Genomic DNA, 21,234 nt, shown 5'->3' with positions numbered 1-21,234 from the left:
AACACAGATGGGGAAGGCCTCCCAGCCTTGCTGCTGACCTTCAAAGCTGAAGCCTGAGAGACTCTGAGCCACCGGGCGGCTTATTATCCCCTAACCAGGAAGCCTAAGAGCTGGAGACAAAGCTCTTGGAGATGGACAAATTGGGACGGAAAATGTGTGTTTCTCCTGCCCCCTTTGCCTTTCCTTCTCTCCTTTCTCTTTTGTAAACAAGTAGAGGCGATGGAGGACGTGGTCCCCTGACTGTGTGGGGCTCTACTGCCCAGCACAGAACACCTAGCAGATGACAGGACCCACCCCCTTCCTGTAGGGCTGCCAGGAGAATGTGGTGAATATGTGCAAAAGACAATACAGATTGGAGCTATCAAAAATCAACATGGTTTCCATTCCTATTTCATGTGAGAGAATTGTATTTTTTATTTGTATTCTGATGACAGAAATCAAGCTTGATCACAAGCAGGAAGGCTCCCAATAAGGAGAGCTCCTTGTTCCACTATCTTCTTATGAAGCACCTTGCTTGTGCGTGCTTCAGAATTCAAGACGGGTCAACCGTAGTTAAGGAGTCCCTGGTTGGTGCAAATGGTTAAGCGCTTGACTATTAGACGAAAGGTCCGTGGTTTGAACCCACTCAGAGGCACCTTGGGAGACAGGCCTGGCAATCTACTTCTGAAAGATCCTGGCCTTGAAAACCCTATGGAGCATTCCTACCCTGCACACATGGGGTTGCCATGAGTTGGAACCAACTCAACAGCAACTGACAACCACCACCACCATAGTTAGGAAGGTAACAGTAATAAGCTGGTGGAATGTGGCAAGGAAGCTGTCTGGTGAGCTTGTAAGGATTCAGTAAGTTGGAGAGACAGCGAGCGGGATTCAGGAAGCTTTCCTGGGAAGCCAAGGGTGTTATAAGGCTCAGGCTGAGGGTGTTCTGGGAATCTATCTTCACTGCATGTTAGGGCATTGGATGAAAAGAATATAGTTTTACTCATCAAACATGTATTGAATATTTATCGCTAGGCTAGCTACTGAGGGGAGTAGTAAGTGAGCTGCCCACCCTTGCAGAGCCCACAGTCTAGTGGAGGAATAGACACCCACATAGTGAACTTCACCCTGAGAAGGCTCACAGAGAAGTAACAGAGCTGAAAGGAAAATAGTGTAGGAGTCAAGGGCCATTTCATTTTAAAATTAAAATGGCATTTTTTTTTTTTGGTGATCAGTGGCCTGAAATCTCTAAATTAACACAAAGATTATTTGAAAATGCAAGTGCAAGTCAAAAGCTTGGGAAAAAAGTGCCCTAGACAGCAATTTCTATTTTGCTAAGAATTTGTAAAAGTTTTAACTCTTTGAAGTGTAATTAAATTTTTTTTTAAACAGCTTTATCGAGATAGGATTCACATACCATAAAGCTCACCCACTTAACGAGAATGATTCGATGGTATTTACTGTAGTCACAGAGTTGTTCAACTATTACCACAAACTAACTTTAGAACATTTTCATCACCCCCCAAAAGACTTGTACCCGGTAGCAGTCCTTCCTCAGTTCTCCCCTCCCACCAGCCACTCAGCCTTAAAAAAAAAAAAAACAAAACCAATAATCTACTTTTTGTCATCACAGATTTGCCAATTCTAGACATTTCATAGAATGTTTTAAAGGTTCATCCATGTTGTAGCACATGAGTACTTCATACCTTTTTAAGGCGGAATAATATTCCTTACATGGAAATAGTACATTTTCCTTATCCATTCATCAGTTTATAGGCATTTGGATTGTTTCCACCTTTTGGCTACTGTGAATAATGCTACTATGAACACTGGAGAATAAGAATCTGCTTCAGTTCTTGTTATGGATTGAAGTGTGTCCCTCAAAAATATGTGTCAACTTGGCTAGGCCATGATCCCTGGAATCATGTGGCTATCCACCATTTTGTGATCTGATCTGATATCCTATGTGTTATAAGTCCTAACCTCTGTGACGTTAATGAAACAGGATTAGAGGCAGTTATGTTAATGAGGCAGGACTCAATCTATATGATTAGGTTATATCTTGAATCAATCTCTTTTGAGATATAAAAGAGTGAAGCAAACAGAAAGGAGAGGGACCTCAAGCCACTAAGAAAGAAGCAGTGGGAGCAGAACGAGTCCTTTGGACCTGGGGTCCCTGCGCTGAGAAGCTCCTAAACCAGGAGAAGATTGATGATAAGGACTTTCCCCCAGAGCCAACAGAGAGAGAAAGCCTTCCCCTAGAGCTGGCACCCTAAATTTGGACTTCTAGCCTCCTAGACTGTGAGAGAATAAATTTCGCTCTGTCACAGCCATCCCCACTTGTGGTATTTCTGTTATAGCAGAACTAGATAACTAAGACAGTCCCTATTTCCAATCCTTTGGGTATATGAATAGGAGTGGAATTGCTGGGTCATATGGTAATTCTATGTTTAACTTTTTGAGGAATTGTTAGCCTGTTTTCCAAAGTGACTGCATCATTTTACATTCTCGCTATCGATATATGGTGGTTCCAGTTTCCCCATATCCTTGCCAATGCTTGTTGATAGTAATTAAGGTTTTAGAGTCCACTGTGGTACTTTCAGAAAAAAAGTTGTCTGAACAAAAGTCCCTGCAAATGTTGCTTGTTAGTAATGTACTCTGTGGACAAGGAGCCTCATATTTGGATCCTGAGATACCTGACCTTGTCAGGGCTCAAACCAGCCTCTTTCTCATGGATTATAATTTCTTTTCCATGAAGTCACATCATTCCACCTGGACTACTTTGTCCTTCTTTTGCCAAACTGAGTTCTCCTCCTTAGAATTTACCTTTCTGCTGGTTTTTACCTAGCTTCAACTCTTGATGCTAATCATGGTATCATCATGATTGAATATATTTTAATAACACATTTAGTTCTTAATGCTGCTTTTGTCTTTGACTTTTTATGGTTTCCTTTGGTAGGATTATTCCCTTATTACACCATTAACACCTTGAGGCAGGGACGAAGTCCTCTATATTTTGTTTTTGTTTTACCTGCTTCCGGATTTAGGTTTCTCAGATATGGTGGATTCTCAAAGAGTCACCCTGAACAGTGTTACACCACCATGAACAGAAGCCCCCACAATGTAAAAAGAATGTTAAGAGGAGCTGGCATACCTTTAACACCTGGTTCACCAGCCAGACCTTTTGGACCAGGAAGTCCAAAAAATCCAGCCTCTCCTTTGTTTCCTGGATATCCGGGTCTTCCTTTAAACCCAAGCATACCTTGGAAACCATCCATACCAGGAGAACCTCTGTCCCCTTTGAAGGCAAAGAGAAAAGTACTGGGTTAGCTCTGAATAAAATGGACCGAATACTTGGAATTTTATCTACAACATTTCAACACTGTAACTTCTTAAGTGAGACGGTGCTAACACTCTTCACCTAAAATAGCAACTACCTGGAACACCATTTTCTAAGTGACCTTGTTCACTGACCAGCGTATGTTATTAGGTGCCGTCGAGTCAATTGGACTCATAGTGACCTTGTAAGGTGAGTAGAACTCCATATAGGGTTTCCAAGGCTGTCATTTCTAAGGAAGCAGGACACCAGGTCTTTTCTCCCACGGAATGGCTGGTGCGTTCAAACTGCTGACCTTTCAGTTAGCTGCTAGGCACTTAACCATTGTGCAACCAGGGTTCCTTCCAAAAGCTTAAAAACCAAACTTGTTGTCGAGTCAATTTCAACTCAGAGCGACCCTATAGGACAGAGTAGAACTGCCCCATAGGGTTTCCAAGGCTGTAATCTTTACAGGGAGCAGATCACTGGGTCTTTTCTCCTATGGAGCAGCTGGTGGGCAGACATTTTGGTTAGCAACCTAGCGCTTAACCATTATGCCACGAAGGCTCCTGACCAATATATAGACAGAGGGATACAGAGTCAGCCTGCCTCCAGACTGGCCATTAGAGACAAGCTACAAAGGCAAATCCACGGAGGTCAGGCAGAAAGACTACGAGGAAATGTGGATGTAGCACAGGTGCCCAGGCCCATCAGGAAGGAGTCAGAGGCTGCTAGAAATTAACGTAACATTAATGCTGCACCCAGCATGGACGTCAGACAAAGGGCCACCTGTCTTCTGCAACATCCAAAGGACAGAGCGCTCTACCTCTGGATAAACAGGTTTGTTTCTCTGTGTACAAATGAACCTCTCCTGGTGACAAACCACATTTCTTGGTGTTGGTTTTACATTCATCAGATAGCCTCCTGATTCAAATCTAGTATTCCGAGTGGGCCTCTCTACTCATTTCCCTGTGCAGATGGTAAGTCCTGGTGTACAGTCTCTCTTGGTAAATTAACAAATAGGCACCTCAAGTCACACCTGAGTCTAAGTCCCATTGGCCAGCTTTCCCAGGTCTGTCAGCCACTGGGGTGAAAGGAGTGATTAGGCTTCAGATCTGCAGGTGTGTGAGGTCAGCCCCAAACATGGGTAATGGAGATGTCCCATAGAGTCATCCTAAGTCACAACTTAACCAGCCTGCCACCCTGGTCAAGGTTATGCCCATTGGCATGGCTCCACAATTACCTTTTGGCCCGGGGATACCAGGCATTCCGGCCACTCCTTTGAATCCAGGGTTTCCTGGGTGACCTCTCTCACCCAGTATGCCAGCATCCCCTCTGTCACCAGACAGGCCTTTCATGCCCACGGGGCCAGGGAAACCTGTGTCTCCTGGATCCCCTCTGTCACCAGACAGACCTATCAAAAACAGGAGGAAGAGACATTGTAAAAAAGGAACACATACACACACACACACACACAGAAAACTTCTCTTACAATTATTTTACAACATCAACTACCAAAACTCTCCTGGGTAAGAAAAACATCCTGGAAGGAAAATGGAAAACTCTAACTATAGGGGTGCGCTTTCAAAGTGGGACCAGAGTATGTAGAGAAACCTGCAGGGCTGGCCTCTCTAAAGAAGTCTTTATGCTAAAGCTGGCGGCTAACCTGTGAGATGCAAACCAAACATGACATGTGAGATGAATCTCCCTTTCTCCAGGTAAGCCTTCTTGCCTTCCGAACCCAAAGGAACAAAGCTGTAACGGTGGAGTGATAAGGCAGGCGCAGGTAGGGCATGGGTGCTGAGGTTATGCCCAGAGGACCGTGTGCACCCCCAAACATTTGCTTGTTCTGTTCCTGGAGATGATGTTCTAGGGAGGTTCCCAATACACCTGCCAGTTCACACCCCTTCCCGGCTCCCTGAGTAATGGCATACTTTCTGCTTTTTAATGTTATAGTATCCTTCCGTGAAATGGTGGCGACAGTAAGTGACACTTAAAGGAATTCTTACTTGGCAAAATAAAAGTTGAAAACCCTTTGCTGGTTACCCAGGACTGTATTTGAGATTTCCGTGGTCCATGAAATCTGCAAGCCTGGAGACAACTGCGATGTCAGGAGGTCATTAACCACTTTGCGGATCAGCACAGGGGCGTATTCCTCAGCCCTCAGGCAATCCTGGCGATGCCTGAGGGACGTCGGGCCCTTAGCTTCTTTCGGTGCCACCCGCCCGAGGCTGTGTGTGATGTGCTGAGCCTCTCTGTCCCGAACCTCCAGCTGCCAAAAGTCTACATCTCCTGGCACCTACCACCCACCTCCTGCTTCACCCACTGCCTCCATATTTTCTGAACTAAGCACCTCCTTTTGTTCCCTCAAATCATTCAACTTTCAAGAAACAAATACTAACTTCTCTCCAAATAAGAACAGTGATTTTGAACTATTTGCAGCAAGAATTTTTTTTTTCCTAATGAAATCTTCCCTAGAGCCCGGCTGTACACAACAGATAACAAATGACGGGCAGGCTTCTCAAGCTGCTGAAGTCTCTCGTTTGGTGGGATGTACTTCCTGGTTTTGGAACCTGAGCAACACTCAAGGGAGGGTTCCTTGGAGCGCAGTTTCAGAGCTCCTGTCAGGACCTGATCGTTTTACGGGAGGGCTGGAGTCTTACCTCCGTGGCCTGGGGCACCTGGCAGTCCCAAGGGCCCGGCTTGGCCAGGAGCTCCTGGGAATCCATGCAGTCCCGGTGGTCCAGGCAGTCCTGTTTGGCCTGAAGGTCCTGGGAAGCCTGGCTGACCCTTCAGCCCTGGCATCCCGGGCATCCCCTGGCTTCCTGTAGGATTCAGAGATAAGAGATGTGAGGCCAGCTCTATGCAACTGATGGCAAACAACATCTACCTCTTACTGGTACTTCATAAATACCGCATTTATTTATTTATTTTTGGATTTCTGGAAAATACAAAGTATAAAGAAGAAATACTATCACTCAGGGATAATTCCTAACATCTTAGCATATTTCCTTCCTGTCTTTTTTCTATTCATATAAATATACCTAGAAATAGAGGCAAAGTTGACATCACACCGTAACTGCAGTTTTAACCTGGCTTTTTTCACTTGACGCTACATTTTGAGCATTTCCTACATTTTAAAATGTTCTTTTCAAACATTGTTTGAAATGATTGCACCATATCCCATCATATGGATATATTTTTTTTCTCTCCGTTTTTTTATTACAAAAAATGAGGAACGGATCTTCTCAGTGGACACCCAGACCCATGTTGCAGGTAATTTCTTCAGGAAAATGTCCTAGAAATTAACTTAGTGGGTTAAGGCGAGGACTAACTGAGTGATTTTTATGTGTATATGGCAGTGCTCACTCTTCTACCAGTGTCTTCTCAGCACTGAGTGCTAGCATTAAAGCAAAAGAAAAACCGGGCAACTTCGAGCAAGGGAAAAATGGCATATCGGCTATGTTAGTTTGCGTGTTTTTGATTATTCGTCAAATTCCTTTTTTCTAGTGTTTGCTTTTTGATGAAATTTTTGTTCTTTGCTTCTATTTTCCTTTGAGGATTTTGGTATTTTTCTTACAGATTTTAGTGTTCCTCATATATGTTAACTAATTTTTCTTCATATCTATGGGAATATTTGTGCTACCTTGCTGCTGAAATTTTAATTTTCTTTTTGACATGCAGAAGATTAACTTTGTATGCAAATTTTATACATTTTGTACATGGCTCTCTCTCTCTCTGATTTCTTCTCTTGATTTTATGTTTAAAATATCCTTTGCTATTTGGGAGCGCTTTGAACCTGGTTTGTTATGGTTCTAATCCCTGCTGAGAATTTGCATTTCTAACAAGTTCCCAGGAAGTTATATAGAAGAATTGCCTGGGGATCTTGTTAAAATGTAGATTCTGACTCAGTGTATCTGGAGGGGGGAAATGAAATTCTCAGCAGGGAACTTGTTAGAAAGTCAAATTCTCAGCAGGGGTTCATGCTGGCCTGAACCGGTTCCAAGCCCTGCCCAGAGGTCAGATAATTACGAACACGGATTTTCTTCTTCTTCTTCTTCTTCTTTTTTTTTAATATAATTTAGGGTTTTTTTTTTTAAACATTAACTACCTGGACCACCTTATATTTAGGCATTTCCCCCTTTCTTCTAGGATCTTAACGCTTGTTATAGTTATCACGTAATTAATAATAACGGTGAATTATGCATGTATCAACACCGGGCATTTGCACCATGTTTCCCGAGTGATCTACGGATACACTGTCTAATTGGATCTTCATAACAATCATACAGGGTCACGGGCTGAACCCAGAGGAGGCAGACAGATGGGGGAGAGGAAGAATGGAGGGGAAAGGGTATTACTGCAAGGGACTGAGTCAGTCTTGGAGCACCCCAGAGCCAGAAGTCGGGCTTCTTGACTGTCATTACCGAATTATGACAACCTGCACAGGAAAAACAGGTCTGTGATGTGCAGGAAGCGGATTCTAAGCAGAAGTCTGAAAAAGATCCTTTGAGATGCATGGACGCATATATTCTCATATACTCCAGTTTTACTGCCGGAAATGAGGACACTTTTATTTTTTGTTTTTCTATCTTTGGAGTTTACAGCTCTAGGGAAAAATATAATTGCTTGTGGGTGCTAACGGTCTTGCAAAAATAGCTAGGCATGGTTACGGGCTACAAAGTTTTAATAAGCAAGGTCAAGGTCCCCGCCGCAGACACTTCTCTTCATCAACAAGGCAGCATGGAGGGTTGACCGATAGGCACACGTTGACGCTCATACCAAGCAGTGTTGACACTGGATGAACTGTGGCAACTCAGTAAGATGAGCAGAGCTGAGGCCAACGGGACTGAGGAGCATCCGGACGCCTGTTTCTGAATGGCCTTCCCTAACAGACTAGCCAGTGGGCAGGACAGGCTATCAATAGATGAGCGTAACATGATTTCTGCTACTTCAGTGTTTGCCTCAAGAAAAATCAGGTGCTGGGGTATTTTATTCCTTCACTTGCCTATTGTTATTATTGCTTTGGTGCTGAATATTTTAGGTCAATTTCCGTTTATGGAACACCTGTTAAGAAAGGAACTACAAAAAAAAGAAAGAAAAAACCAGCTCCCTTTAGCTAAACCAAAGCTAATCTGTGGGCTTGCCTGAATCCTTTCTTCAGAAAGATTTGCTGAGACACACAGGCTGTATCTATGTTTCTTTCTAACAGGCCTCTAACAGCCAATCCAGCCAGAAGCAGGGCCCCTTTGCACACTGTCCCTGTGGCATGGTGGCACAAAGCGTCACTCTGGATGCGAGACAGTTACTCACAAGTTTCAATCCTTTGGAAGTGAGAACTTTTGCAGAACAAGAGATGCTGCATAAACAAGGCTTATGAAACCTGCCACAAAGGTAACACCGAAAGCAGCAGAGAACTTCGTAAAGTGTCTGAAATAAACCCGCCATTGTATTTTGTTTTTACCCTCAAAAATTTTGATGCCTGTGGGAAATGTTTAAGTTAAAAAAAACCCAAAAAACTAACAAAAGCATTGTTGTTGTTGCTAGGTGCCGTCGAGTCGGTTCCGACTCATAGCAACCCCATGCGCAACAGAACAAAACACTGCCCAGTCCTGCGCCATCCTTACAATCCTTGTTGTGCTTGAGCTCATTGTTGCAGCCACTGTGTCAATCCACCTCATTGAGGGTCTTCCTCTTTTCTGCTGACCTTGTACTTTGGCAAGCATGATGTCCTTCTCCAGGGACTGATCTCTCCTGACAACATGTCCAAAGTAAGACGCAGTCTCATCATCCTTGCTTCTAAGGAGCATTCTGGTTGTACTTCTTCTAAGACAGATTGGTTTGTTCTTTTGGCAGTCCATGGTATATTCACTATTCTTCGCCAACACCACAATTCAAAGGCGTCAATTCTTCTCTGGTCTTCCTTATTCATTGTCCAGCTTTCACATGCATATGATGCGATTGAAAATACCATGGGTTAGGTCAGGCGCACCTTAGTCTTCAAGGTGACATCTTTGCTCTTCAACACGTTAAATAGGTCCTTTGCAGCAGATTTACCCAATGCAATGCATCTTTTGATTTCTTGACTGCTGCTGCCATGGGTGTTGATTGTGGGTCAACTTTTCTCCATTTATCATGACATTGTTCATTGGTCCAGTTGTGAGGATTTTTGTTTTCTTTATGTTGAGGTGCAATCCATACTGAAGGCTGTGGTCTTTGATCTTCATTAGTAAGTTACCAAAAGTAGCCTTATGTAAAAAGAGCTAGGGCACAGTTTCCATAGCTGGATCGCAAAGCAGACTGATCACAGAGACGTTAACGCGAGTTAAGTGTGTGCCTTCTGCCTTTCATTTGTGTGGAAGTGTCACTCATTTCAATAATCCTGAGGCAAGGCCCAAGCAGAGAACTATTTCCCTTCAGCAGCGCTGCCAATTCCTCAGTCTTGCAGATAATTGCAGTCTTATACTTTACATTTTTTAATTGACCTAGAGTTAGCGAAGTTGGAGAGGCAGGCCCCAGATGTCTTCGCTGCCAAAGGGTCTCTGTGGCCTTGGTGATGTTATCACATGATCTTCATTCTCTGGCCTGGTCTTGGGCAAGGTGGTTCGGGTGTGTGTGTGTGTGTACACAGCATGTCTGCTCTACCCCTTCTTGGGCTCTTTTTCCTTCTTTCTTTAGGCCCCATTCCAGCCTCCCAGGCAACAGAGAATCTCTCTACAGGCTGTGGCACCCCTCTCGGGTGATTCTCCCAGTCAGTATCAACAGTTCTCATCACCATCAGAAACCACCTGCCTGCGCCCCACTCCCCTTTTGGTGTGGCTGAGAAGCTGACAAGCTAGTGTGAAAATGAATTGGCACTCACGAGTTTAATGGGTTCACCTGGTGGTTAAGAATTATATTTAATCAGGCCCTGAATGTCTTAATCTAAAGGCTGTCTGACAGTGGGAACGGCTATTAGCTTCTTGTCACCACAGGTAAAGCCCCCCTTCTGTCTGGGTGTGGGATTTAGGGACCATGACAGTCCTGTTGGTCAACAGATAAAGTCACGGTTTTATCCTTCAATCTCATGTTTGATTTGGAGCACGGAGGCTATGTCATGTACTTTGGTGATCTCACAATCTCCAGCATGTGACTCACTGAATAGAAATACTAATCAGCGGCCTTCATTAAAGTGGGTGGGTTTGGGGTTCTTGATGCCAATTTTGGGTAACTTTTGGGTAACTCTGATCAGTGTGAGGCCCCCTAACACGTTGGTGTTTGTATGCGTTTTGGTGTTTGTATGTTTGGATTTCTACTTTGCTAAATTTTAAATTTAAATGGATAATATTGTGAACACATTTAAAACATTCTTAAACCAATCAGTTTTTAAACCAATCAATTAAATTGCATTCCAGGTCATTCCTATCTTCCTCTTAAGCTCTGGCTAAGCATGGCCATGTCCATCTTTTCTTCACACCAACAGTACGAATTAAGGACAAAAACAAATCAGCACAAAACAGCAGGCCTTCCATGGTGGCGATTCACGTGCAACTTGAGAACAGAGAATATTATTTAAACCATATTTGTAAAAGGTGTCAAAGGGCCATGCTTTACTGGCTATAGAAGGTAAACACAGGATCATTTTATTACGGTAATAAAAACATTCTAAAGGAAAGCTGGAACAAAATGGAAGGAAGAAAAGTAAGACTAGTGTTGTATATAATGTCGATTTTTATCAAGTCCCCAGAAGGAGCCCAAGTTCCAGAAGTACAGCCAGAATGGGACCCTATTGTTCTTCCTCCTGAAATGGCAGCTTACCTCTGAATCCAGGGGGGCCCCTCTCTCCAGGTTGGCCCTTTAGCCCTGGGTGTCCAGGCAGTCCAGCATCTCCCCGTGGTCCAGGCTGGGCTCCCAGGACTTCTCCAGGAAGTCCCCTTTCACCTGGTGGTCCTACTGGCCCTGGTAGGCCTATGGGACCTGGCTGTCCATCCGGCCCAGTGAGTCCTGTTGTACCTTTGGATCCTCGGGGTCCCACAAATCCTGAAAGGAAACACGAGTCACTCCCAAACCACAGGTCAGCATGAGGACGTTCTAAGAGAAGTATCAGAAAGAGACTGAAAACTCCAAGGATTTGCAAACAGGGTCCTCGCAAGCTTTACTTTGGCCGAAGGCCCTGTGTGTTACCTATTTTGCAACCCACACCTCTCAAGATGTTCTTCTGTTGGTTGAATTTCTTTTGCTTCCCTCCTCCACCTGGCCACTAGCCCTAAAATTTAGCTAAGGTGGTCAGTGCCTAGAGAACTAACTTCTCCTTGTACATACATCTTCATAATTCGTGGCCCCCATGTTTTAAACATCATCACAAAAGAATACCTTTGGCGGGAACTTCAAGGTTCTGTGTGGGCAGAGGGACAAGTTCTATGACAGAAGATGAGGGGGAGGCGAGTCTGCCTGAGGAATTAGAGCCAAAATTCTGCTTCCCTGAAACTTAACCCCCTGCTAATAAATCCCTAGTCAGTCGGCCATTTGGTAGACACTTTGCGGAGGAATCGATACCCCTCTGCAGCATGTACGGAGCCTTGGTGGTGCAGTGGTTAAAAGCTCAGGCTGCTAACCAAAAGGTCAGCAGTTCTAATCCTCCAGCTGCTCCTTAGAAATCCTATGAGACAGCTCTACTCTGTCCTATAGGGTCGCTATGAGTTGGAATCGTTGTACAGCAATGGGCTGGTTGTTTTGGTGGCAGGTACTGTGAAAATCATCCACCATCACGTATTTGGATGGAGAGATGGCGGCTGTCATGCACTTGAATAGCTGTGCCTTTTGCTGAAGCCACTGCGTCAAATTATCTCCTTACGTTACTTCCCCTTTCAATGCACTGAACACTGAGGCGACCTCTGGTTGAACTCCAAGCGCTGACAGTCACGTATTTGATTGAGGAGGAAAGGCTTCCGAGATCATGACTAACTGCTGGAAGGAGAGAGAACCCTGCAACTTTGAGAATAACGCTCTGAAGATGATAATAAGCCAAAGGATCAAATATAGAAAAACTTCCACACTTATGTTTAGGAAATGGGGACGAGGGAATTTTCTACCCATTCTGCATTGTGTATCTGATAGAAAAGATTCAATGAACGGGACCTCAGGCTTTTTCTAGGATTGCAAAGCACCAGCCAGGCCTGTGAACGGGAAGATGGATTAATTGGTATAATTGTGTTTGGAACAGCACAAAAGATCTCGAGTTAAACTGGCTATTAATTAGCTTGGTCCCCATCTCAAAGTTTTAATGAGGTGATTGGTTTAAGCACTTAAAGAAGAGATAATGGCTTTTATGGAAATATAAAACACATTTAATTTGTAGTGACTGGGTGAGGAAGTGGGACTTAAGTTCTCATATATGGATCCTATATCTGGAATAGATTTTCTTTTCTCTTCTTTTTTTTTGGGTAATCTCTGAAGTTGAACATTTTATTTTCCTCTGCATGTGCTGATGGACATACAGTTAATCTGAAAGGGAGAGAAACTAGTTGCTGTTGAATTGACTTTGACTCATGGTGGCCCCATGTGTGTCAGAGTAGGACTGTGCTCCATAGGGTTTTCAGTGGCTGGTTTTTCACAAGTAGATTGCCAGGCCTTTCCTTCCAGGTATCTCTGAGTGGATTCGAATCTCCAACTTTTTAATTAGCACCGAAACCTGTTAATGGTTTGCACCCCCCAGGACACAGAAGATTTAAGTACCATAACAAAATGGCGTGCATTTCAAAGGTGGAATAGATCAGGTCCTCATTTACCACATCCATCTGGTCTACCTCAGTCTCTTGCTCACCTAAGGGCTGACATTTCAATATGAAACAGACTTTCTACCATATGGTTGACTGTCTAAATCACCTGACAATGGGAACATCCCAACCATCCCCCACTACAGTGGCACTCTCAATAAAGTTCATGTCCACTTGGCTTTGCATTCAAATTATGATTACTAGGTACCTTCCATACTGAGAGTAAGAAGGAAGCTCCTAATGAATTCCTATTCTTCTCTCAAAACAGCTGATGCTTAAACTTAGCATTTGTGATATCCTCACAGCGACAATGCTGCAACATTGAAACACTCAGATGCTCCCTGCAGGCCAACAAGACTGGTCCGCTGGTGTGGAAGCATGACAACTTTGCTTCTTTCCAATGCAGGGTTTTTTTCAGTGCCTTGAATGAAGACTCAGAAAGCATGCTCATCGATTTTGCAAAACATAGAGAGATGCATGATACAACAGGAAACGAGATCAAGGTCACAACGACCTTCATGGGTTGGAAGCAAGATAAAATCTATCGCAGACTGACGCAATCCTACATTTAGGTTTAAACCAATGCTCTAAGAGTGCGACAGGGAGGGGCTGGCACTCCAGGAGTATCTGCTGAGGATATCTGCCCTGTGTCTAAGTCTGAGGACATAGCTGCCTCACTGTTCTGTGTGATGTTCCAGACATGTGAAGCATTTTATTCAGTTTCTGGACCCAGTTTGAAAGGAACGAGGACAAGCTGGGGGGCAGCTGCAGAAAGGCGATCAGAATTCTGAGGACCTAGAAATGATGTCATAGAAAGGAAGTCTGCATTACTAGGATATGTTCTGCCGGGAAATGAGATGTCTATGGCAAGATAGGAAACCCCGGTGGCGTAGTGGTTAAAAGCTTGGCTGCTAACCAAAAAACCAGCAGTTCAAATCCACCAGGAGCTCCTCGGAAACCCTCTGGGGCAGTTCTACTCTGTCCTACAGGATCGATGTGAGTCAGAATTGACTTGACGGCAACGGGACGACGTGAACCCTCTTTCCCAATGTGTGTGAGGGGTGGCTGTGAAGAAGTGGACTTACGTGGCTTGAGGAACAACCAAATGAGAGCTTATTGGGAAGCTGATTTCATTACAAGGAAGGAAGAACTTTCTAGCAGTAAGCGGGTTTCAGTGTTTCACAGGTCCTGGGCAACCACAGTGATTCCAGGAAAGACGAGAAGAGCACCTAACCAGGATTCTATGAAAGGATGGTTGCCATTGGGCAAAAGGTTGGCCTTAATGACTTCTATGGTTATGTTTAGATAATGTGATCCCAAAATGTGAGTGAGCCTCTGCAAGCAACAATCGGATGATGCTGCCTTCACACAATTTTAGTCATAAGCACACTAGGACACCGGTGTCTGGGGACATTGTAGAGTGTGCTGTCCACAAGCAGGTACTCATATTTTTCATCACAACGTACTACTGGAAACACATCATTTTTCTCCATATATAGGCAAAAGGCTTAAGCTGTTCTAGCCACCAAATAGCTTCCATATTTTTTTGCTGTGTCAGGTTGTAGATGGAATGGTTGGAGCTGTTTGCTCAGATACAGTGGACACTGAAGAACAAGCAGGTGAGGCAGCAAAAGGCAAGACACAGAGGCTCTTTGGGTAGTATCTGGTGAGTGGTCAGTAAATTTGGAAATCGACAAAGACAAAGCTACCTGTGCCAAAAGCAATAAAAGTCTCAGAAAAGAATATCATTATGCGAACCTCAGAGTATTTAATATTAAGCAGAGGAAATAATTTTTGTATTACCCGGAACACCTATGCTTTCTGCTTTTTCTTTTCCTGAGAGATCTGAAGGTATCTTGGGCAAAAAGCCAGTACATACTAAAGTACATTAGTAGTAATAAAGAAGACAAGGATTTTGAATCTCCCATGGACAAGTACAAAAGTTGCCATCGAGTCTTTCTTGAGACAATTTCTGAGTATTGAGCTGGGAACTCCTCACACACACAGGCCATTTCCGGAAGCCAAGGGGCTGAATGAGGGTAGAGTCTTGACTTACCTGGTGGTCCTGGGAATCCTTCACGGCCTGGATCTCCTGGGAAACCCTTGAGCCCTGGATCTCCATCTGGTCCTGAGAATCCTGGTATTCCTCTGAGGCCTTTGGCACCTAAACAACCCAAAGAAACCAAGATACCAGTCAGATTCCCATCAGGAAACCCCACCAGTAGATTGATGGGACATCATCAAGTTCTGGCCTGACCTATAGAGGTCGTCTTATAAACTGAAGAATGATGAGGCTAGCAGAATGTCAACCCCAAAATAGCACCTCTGGGATTATGGAATGATTTCCAGTGTTGAAAAGTCATGCTTCATAAATTTTAATTATGATAAGAACAATATTAAGAGTACCCCAAACCAAACCCGTTGCCGCTGAGTCTATTCCGGTTCATAGAGACCCTATACGACAGCATAGAACTGCACCCTATAGGACAGAGTAAACTGCTCCATAGGGTTTCCAAGAAGCTGCTGGTGGATTTGAACTGTCGCCCTTTTGTTTAGCAGCCATAGCTCTTAACCACTGCGCCACCAGGGCTCCACAGTACACTAACGAAGGGCTTAGGGTCTGGGGTCAGAAAGCCTGGGTGTGAATCCTGACTCTACCATCTATCTATGTGACCTCAGACAAGTTGTTTAACCTTTCTGAGCCTTAGTTTCTCCATCTATAAAGTGGAGAGGATAATAACGCCAACTTCATGGAGATATTATGAGGGTTAAATTAGATATTTCTTGTTAAATATTTGAACAGTGCTTGGCACACAATATGAGCTCAATGAATGCACTTATAACTACAAGGCGGTGTACATCACTGATGTCACAAAACTGAACTTCCACGCATTTCATTCATGTTCCCAGCTTTTCTTTGGGAATGGGAAGCTACGAGATGTGAATGCACATCCCACCCCCTGGAAGTCGGTTATGTGAAGGGCTGTAGTGAGAGGAAAGTGACAGATATGAGGTATGCAAGGAGCTCAGGGTGATGGAGGAAGCCCTCTCCATGAAATGGAAATAATGAGCATGGCAGGTGAGGACTGGGTGCCACAGAGCCGGACTTCCCAGCCCCACTGCCAGTGAAAAGTCCTCAAATTATGTCTCTGGTCTGGAGGCGTGTCTCCTGTGTGCTGACTGTCAGAGACTCAATCTGTAAGATGTTCTTGTATAAACCCAGGTCTACAAACTGACACTAAGTACATGCAGTTCTTTGAGCCCAAGGGATTATTGGTAAAGTCCCTGGTTGGTGCAAACAGTTAACATACTTGGCTGCTGGCCCAAAGGTTGGAGGTTTGTGTTCACCCAGAGGCACCATAGAAGAAAGGTCTGGGGAGCTACTGCCCCCCAAAAGTCTACGGAACACAGCTCTACTATAACACACATGGGGTCGCCATGTGCTGGAGTCAACTCAACAGCGACTGCTGGTTTATGTACCACAATCAATGTGTGTAGCTGACTCGGAGGGAGGAGAAACACAAAGAGCACCCTGAGATGCTCAGGTTTCTAGGAATAATTCCACGGACAGCGGAAGCTTCTAAATTATAGGCTTGGCGCACACCTGAGGGTGAACGGAATTTATACTGTGTAACAAAATCAGCGAGAACGCAAAGCATCCCCCTTACTCATCTCATGGGGCAATGAATGATTTCTGCCAGGACATCTCAGAAAACAAATCCTTTAGAGTATCTGCGGGGACTTCACCTGGAGCAACGGAAAAAGCCCTAGTGGGAGGAGAGAGACACGGGTTTGCATTCTGCTTGTCACTAAGATCTGTGCGAGTCAAGGCAGGTTGTTTCCCCTCTCTGGAGTCAGTTACCCATCTATGAAGGAGCCCTACTCTGAGGACCACATTTGGAGCAGCAAGTCTCAAGGAGGCCACTAAAATGTCCTGCAGCTTGAACAGTTGTGATGGTTGATTTTATGTGTCAGTTTCGCTAGGCTACTGTTCCCAGTTGTTTGGTAAAGCACGAGTCTAATTGCTGTTGTAGAGTGGTCACAAATCAGTCAAATCTGTTGCCATTGAGTCGACTCTGACCCATGGTGACCCTATATGACAGAATAGAACTGCCCCTAGGGTTTCTAGGAGTGGTGGGTGAACTTGAACTGCCAACTTTTCAGTTAGCAACTGAGCTCTTAACCGCTGCACCACCAGGGCTCCTTTCCCTAAAAATGTCCTTTCCAGTCATTAGGTTTAGATTTGGTGCTTTGCTGCCGTGTAGAAAGCACTAAATCGAGCATCCTGGGTTTCTTGACATTTTTCTGTGTTGGGCCAGAAAAGGGTCTTAGACATAAGGAAGCCCTTCCCTTGAGTTTTCTGGAAATAATGCCAAGCTTCGAGGCAAGCAGAAATGGCCTCTCCTGCACCAGCCACCTCTCACTGTGGGACCACATTCCCTGGTGTCCTTTCCAAGGCTGGAGCACAGTCGGGGCTCGGTCTGGGAAAACGCACCCTGTGTAGGAATGTAAGTCCCTGAGTGGCACAGATGGTTTACCCTCAACTGCTAACCTGAAGGTTGGAGGGTCTAACCCACCCAGTGGTGCTGTGCAAGAAAGACCTGGCAATCTGCTTCCTTAAAGAGTACAGCTGAGAAAACCCTATGGAGCATTTCTACTCTGTAACAGGTGGGGTCGCCATGAGTCGGAATCAACTTGATGGCAATGGTTGTTATTTTTAGTAGGCATGTAAGGGGACCCTGGGTGGTACAAAAAGTTAAGGCACTTGGCTGCTAACTGAAAGGTTGGAAGTTCGAGTCTACCCAGAGACACCTTGGAAGAAAGAACTGAAGATCTGCTTCTGGAAAAATCAGCCACTGGAAGTCCTATGGAGCACAGTTCTACTCCGACACAGCTGAGGTTCCCATGAGTAGGAATCCACTGAAGGCAACTGGTTTGGCATGTAAGGCCTCTCCACCCTACTCACTCATCGGGGAAATGAACAGCTTCTTACCCAAGATTTTCCATTAATGAAATGATCCCCTTAGACTTTTATCTCCCTAATGTAATTAAATGTGTTTAAACAGATCTTTATACTTGACTGGGGGAGCAGAGAGAGACTGAACAGTCAGGGTTAGGGCTCAATGTCAAAAGAGATTCTATCTTACAGAAGATTAAGCTTCTCTAAGATCACAACTCTCATGAGGAAAGAGAAGTTCAGTCAAACTCAGCTTTATAGGAATATACTTGTTTCATAACTCCAATATACGTGTAAGTCTATAAATATAAATGTGATGGATGAATACAGCAAAAGGGCTTTGCATCTATGAAGTCCTACATGAATATAATGTTAGATAAAATAAAGTTAAAAAAAGGTAACATTTTTTCAAGTTGCTCTAAGGAGATGCATTAGAGGAGCTCAACTCATAGGTCAGTTCCTGAAAGGAATCCCAGTCAGTCCTAAAAGGGACTTTAATTAAACTTGATACCAGGCCACAAAACACTGACATGTTGCTTCTGAAATGCATTGATACCCCAGGACAACAGGACCCAGAGCTCCCAGAAAGTCATTATGCCTGGGAAGCACTAAGGATAGTTTTATGTAAGCTGGATATCGTTTTAAAACTCAATTCAAATTTACAAACATCTCTATGACACACAAATGAATTTGGTTTTAAGATCCAAGACCCGTCAAAGTGTTCTAATTTAGCAGGATGAGGAACTTGAAGATAGGTGAGGACCTAGTTCAGGGAAAAAAATTAGGCTCTCAACCTAAACAAAAATAACAACAAAACCCCACTGCGGTCGAGTTGATTCTGACTCACAGCGACCCTACAGGACACAGTATAACTGCCCCATAGGGTTTCCAAGAAGCAGCTGGTGGATTCAAGCCGCCGACCTTTTGGTTAGCAGCTGAGCTTTTAACCACTGTATCACCAGGGCTCTGACTCTCAACAGCACAATAAAAAGCCAGTTGAGACTGAGTCGATTCTAACTCATGGTGACTCCATGTGCGCCTTAGTAGAACTGTGTTCCATAAGGTTTTCAATGGCTGATTTTTCACAGGGAGACCCCTAGGGCTGTCTTCCAAGGTGTGTCTGGGTGGATTCAAACCTCCAATCTTCCAGTTAACAGCCGAATGTGTTAGCCATTGGCACCACTCGGGAACTCCCAACAGCAAAATAGGGGTAGGGAACGCCATGTTTCTATAAAATGTAAAGCTTTCACAATTAAAAAAAAAATAAAGAATTGCCTGGCCATCTACTTCCGAAAAATCAGCCACTGAAAACCCCGTGAAGCAGTTCTACTCTGCAACACACAAGGTCGCCATGAGTCGGAACTGACCAGATGGCAATTGGTACTGGTACTACTGGTAGAAACCCAAATGATTACTCAGTAGATTTCATGATTAGAAGTTAAAATAAGATGGTTACATTAGAGCATTTTCAGAACTCTAAAGAAATATATATTTTAGGGGATTATATACATGAAAACGATCAAGGCAATCATAGCGAATATGGGAAAAGGACTGCAAAGAGGGTGAGCATGGTTTCTGGAACACGAATGGAAAACTGAGGGGTTGGGTAAAAGCTAGAGGATATAATCAGGATCCCTAGAGAAATTCAAGAGGGTATTTATGCTTAGGTAGCATAAATCTGTTTTTGGTATTTGAAAATTTGAGCAAGGACAAGTAAAATATGTGCATTGTTAAAAAAAAAATAAAAAATCTCCTAAACATTTCCAGGGTTCAAGGAATTGTAACTATAGTTCAGCAGAAACTCTAAAATCTTGGGAAACTGCTCACTAGATTATCATAGTTAAATATTAAGAGAGCAAACCAACATACTTCAAACATCAAGCTGCTTGTTTCCTGATCATGTCAGCGCTCAGCAAGAAGCAGATAGCTTTGTGCTCAGGGTCTGTGCACAGATTAATTTAAATTTAAAAACAAAAGAGACAGAAGGCAGTTTATGCATTCCTAACATCAAAAGAATATTGTTTTTCACATTTAACTTTAGGCTTATTGCACATTTGGATAATCACCAGTCATGGACTGAATTATGTCCCCCCAAAATATATGTTAACTTGGCTAGGCCACGATTCCCAGTATTGTGTGATTGTCCACCATTTTGTCATCTGATGTGATTTTCCTATGTGTTGTAAATCCTACCTCTATGATGTTACTTAGGCAGTTATGATAATGAGGCAGAGAGACAGGGGAGCCTCATACCACCAAGAAACAAGAGCCAGGAGAATAGCGTGTACTTTGGATCTGGGGTTCCTGCACTGAGAAGCTCCTTGACCAGAGGAAGACTGATGGAGAGAGAAAGCCTTTGCCTGGAGCTCACGCCCTGATTTTGGACTTCTAGCCTAGTAGGCTGAAAGAATAAACTTCTGTTTGTTAAAGCCATCCACTTGTGGTATTTCTTTTATAGCAGCACTAAATAATTAAGACATCACCTCATACCCATTGCTGTCGAGTCAATTCCAACTCACAGCGACTCTATAGGACAGAGTAGAACTGCCCCATAGGGTTTCTAAGGCATGGCTGGTGGATTCTAACTTCCAACCTTTTGGTTAGCGGCTGATCACTTAACCACCACACCACCAGGGTTTCAGTCACTTTATAGACCAAGTATTAATCTATACCAGATAAACTGGCTCTTTAGGCTTTATGTCATAAAAATATGTTTACCTAAATCCTCTCCCTTAACCCCCAATTTATGTATATTTTGGGGTCTGCTTCCACCCAGTTACTGCTGAAAATGATCCCACTGCAGTCTCTGAGGCTTTTCCCAAGTCCCCTTCCTTCGGAGTTGACCTCCAGTTTGAAGATTGCTGCATTAATGACCATGCGGGAGCCCACTGTGGGACATACTTCTTCAGGGTTACAGCAGGGAGAAAGGTCAGGCTGTACACTGTGGATAAAGGAATGATACTGTTCCATTCTTAGAAGACAACACAAGGGGCGTTTAACTCTTTCACGGTGCAAATGATCTTCTGCATTTTGTCTTTATTGTCCCCAGGTCTGGCACTATGCCCTGGAAGATGCCTTTAAGGGCTAGGACACATACAGTAAATTGACATACTTTTCCAATTAAAAAAATCTTCTTAAAAATACTCTTCCGATTCTGAGAGTTGTTTATACTGGTGAAGAATACTGAATATACTATGGGCTGCCAGAAGAATGAACAAATCTGTCTT

The 21,234-nt window shown here is 43.9% G+C and overlaps 1 protein-coding gene across 2 annotated transcripts in view; it reads right to left on the bottom strand.

Moving 5' to 3' along the window:
* The window catches only part of COL4A2 (collagen type IV alpha 2 chain), a 242,979-nt gene that overhangs the window by 29,809 nt on the left and 191,936 nt on the right, over positions 1-21,234 (bottom strand). For both annotated transcript variants that reach the window (XM_049867353.1, XM_049867354.1), the window contains exons 28-32: positions 15,107-15,214; positions 11,093-11,314; positions 5,959-6,120; positions 4,539-4,709; positions 3,134-3,277 (exon numbers count right to left, since the gene is read on the bottom strand). In XM_049867353.1, coding sequence (XP_049723310.1) covers positions 3,134-3,277; positions 4,539-4,709; positions 5,959-6,120; positions 11,093-11,314; positions 15,107-15,214 — 807 coding nt within the window. The remainder of the gene's footprint in view (positions 1-3,133; positions 3,278-4,538; positions 4,710-5,958; positions 6,121-11,092; positions 11,315-15,106; positions 15,215-21,234) is intronic.

The sequence above is a fragment of the Elephas maximus genome, chromosome 23 (assembly GCF_024166365.1).
Source record: "Elephas maximus indicus isolate mEleMax1 chromosome 23, mEleMax1 primary haplotype, whole genome shotgun sequence".
NCBI lineage: Eukaryota > Metazoa > Chordata > Mammalia > Proboscidea > Elephantidae > Elephas > Elephas maximus.
The sequence above is the reverse complement of the archived record's forward strand: the minus strand, read 5'-3'. Positions and strand labels throughout refer to the sequence as shown.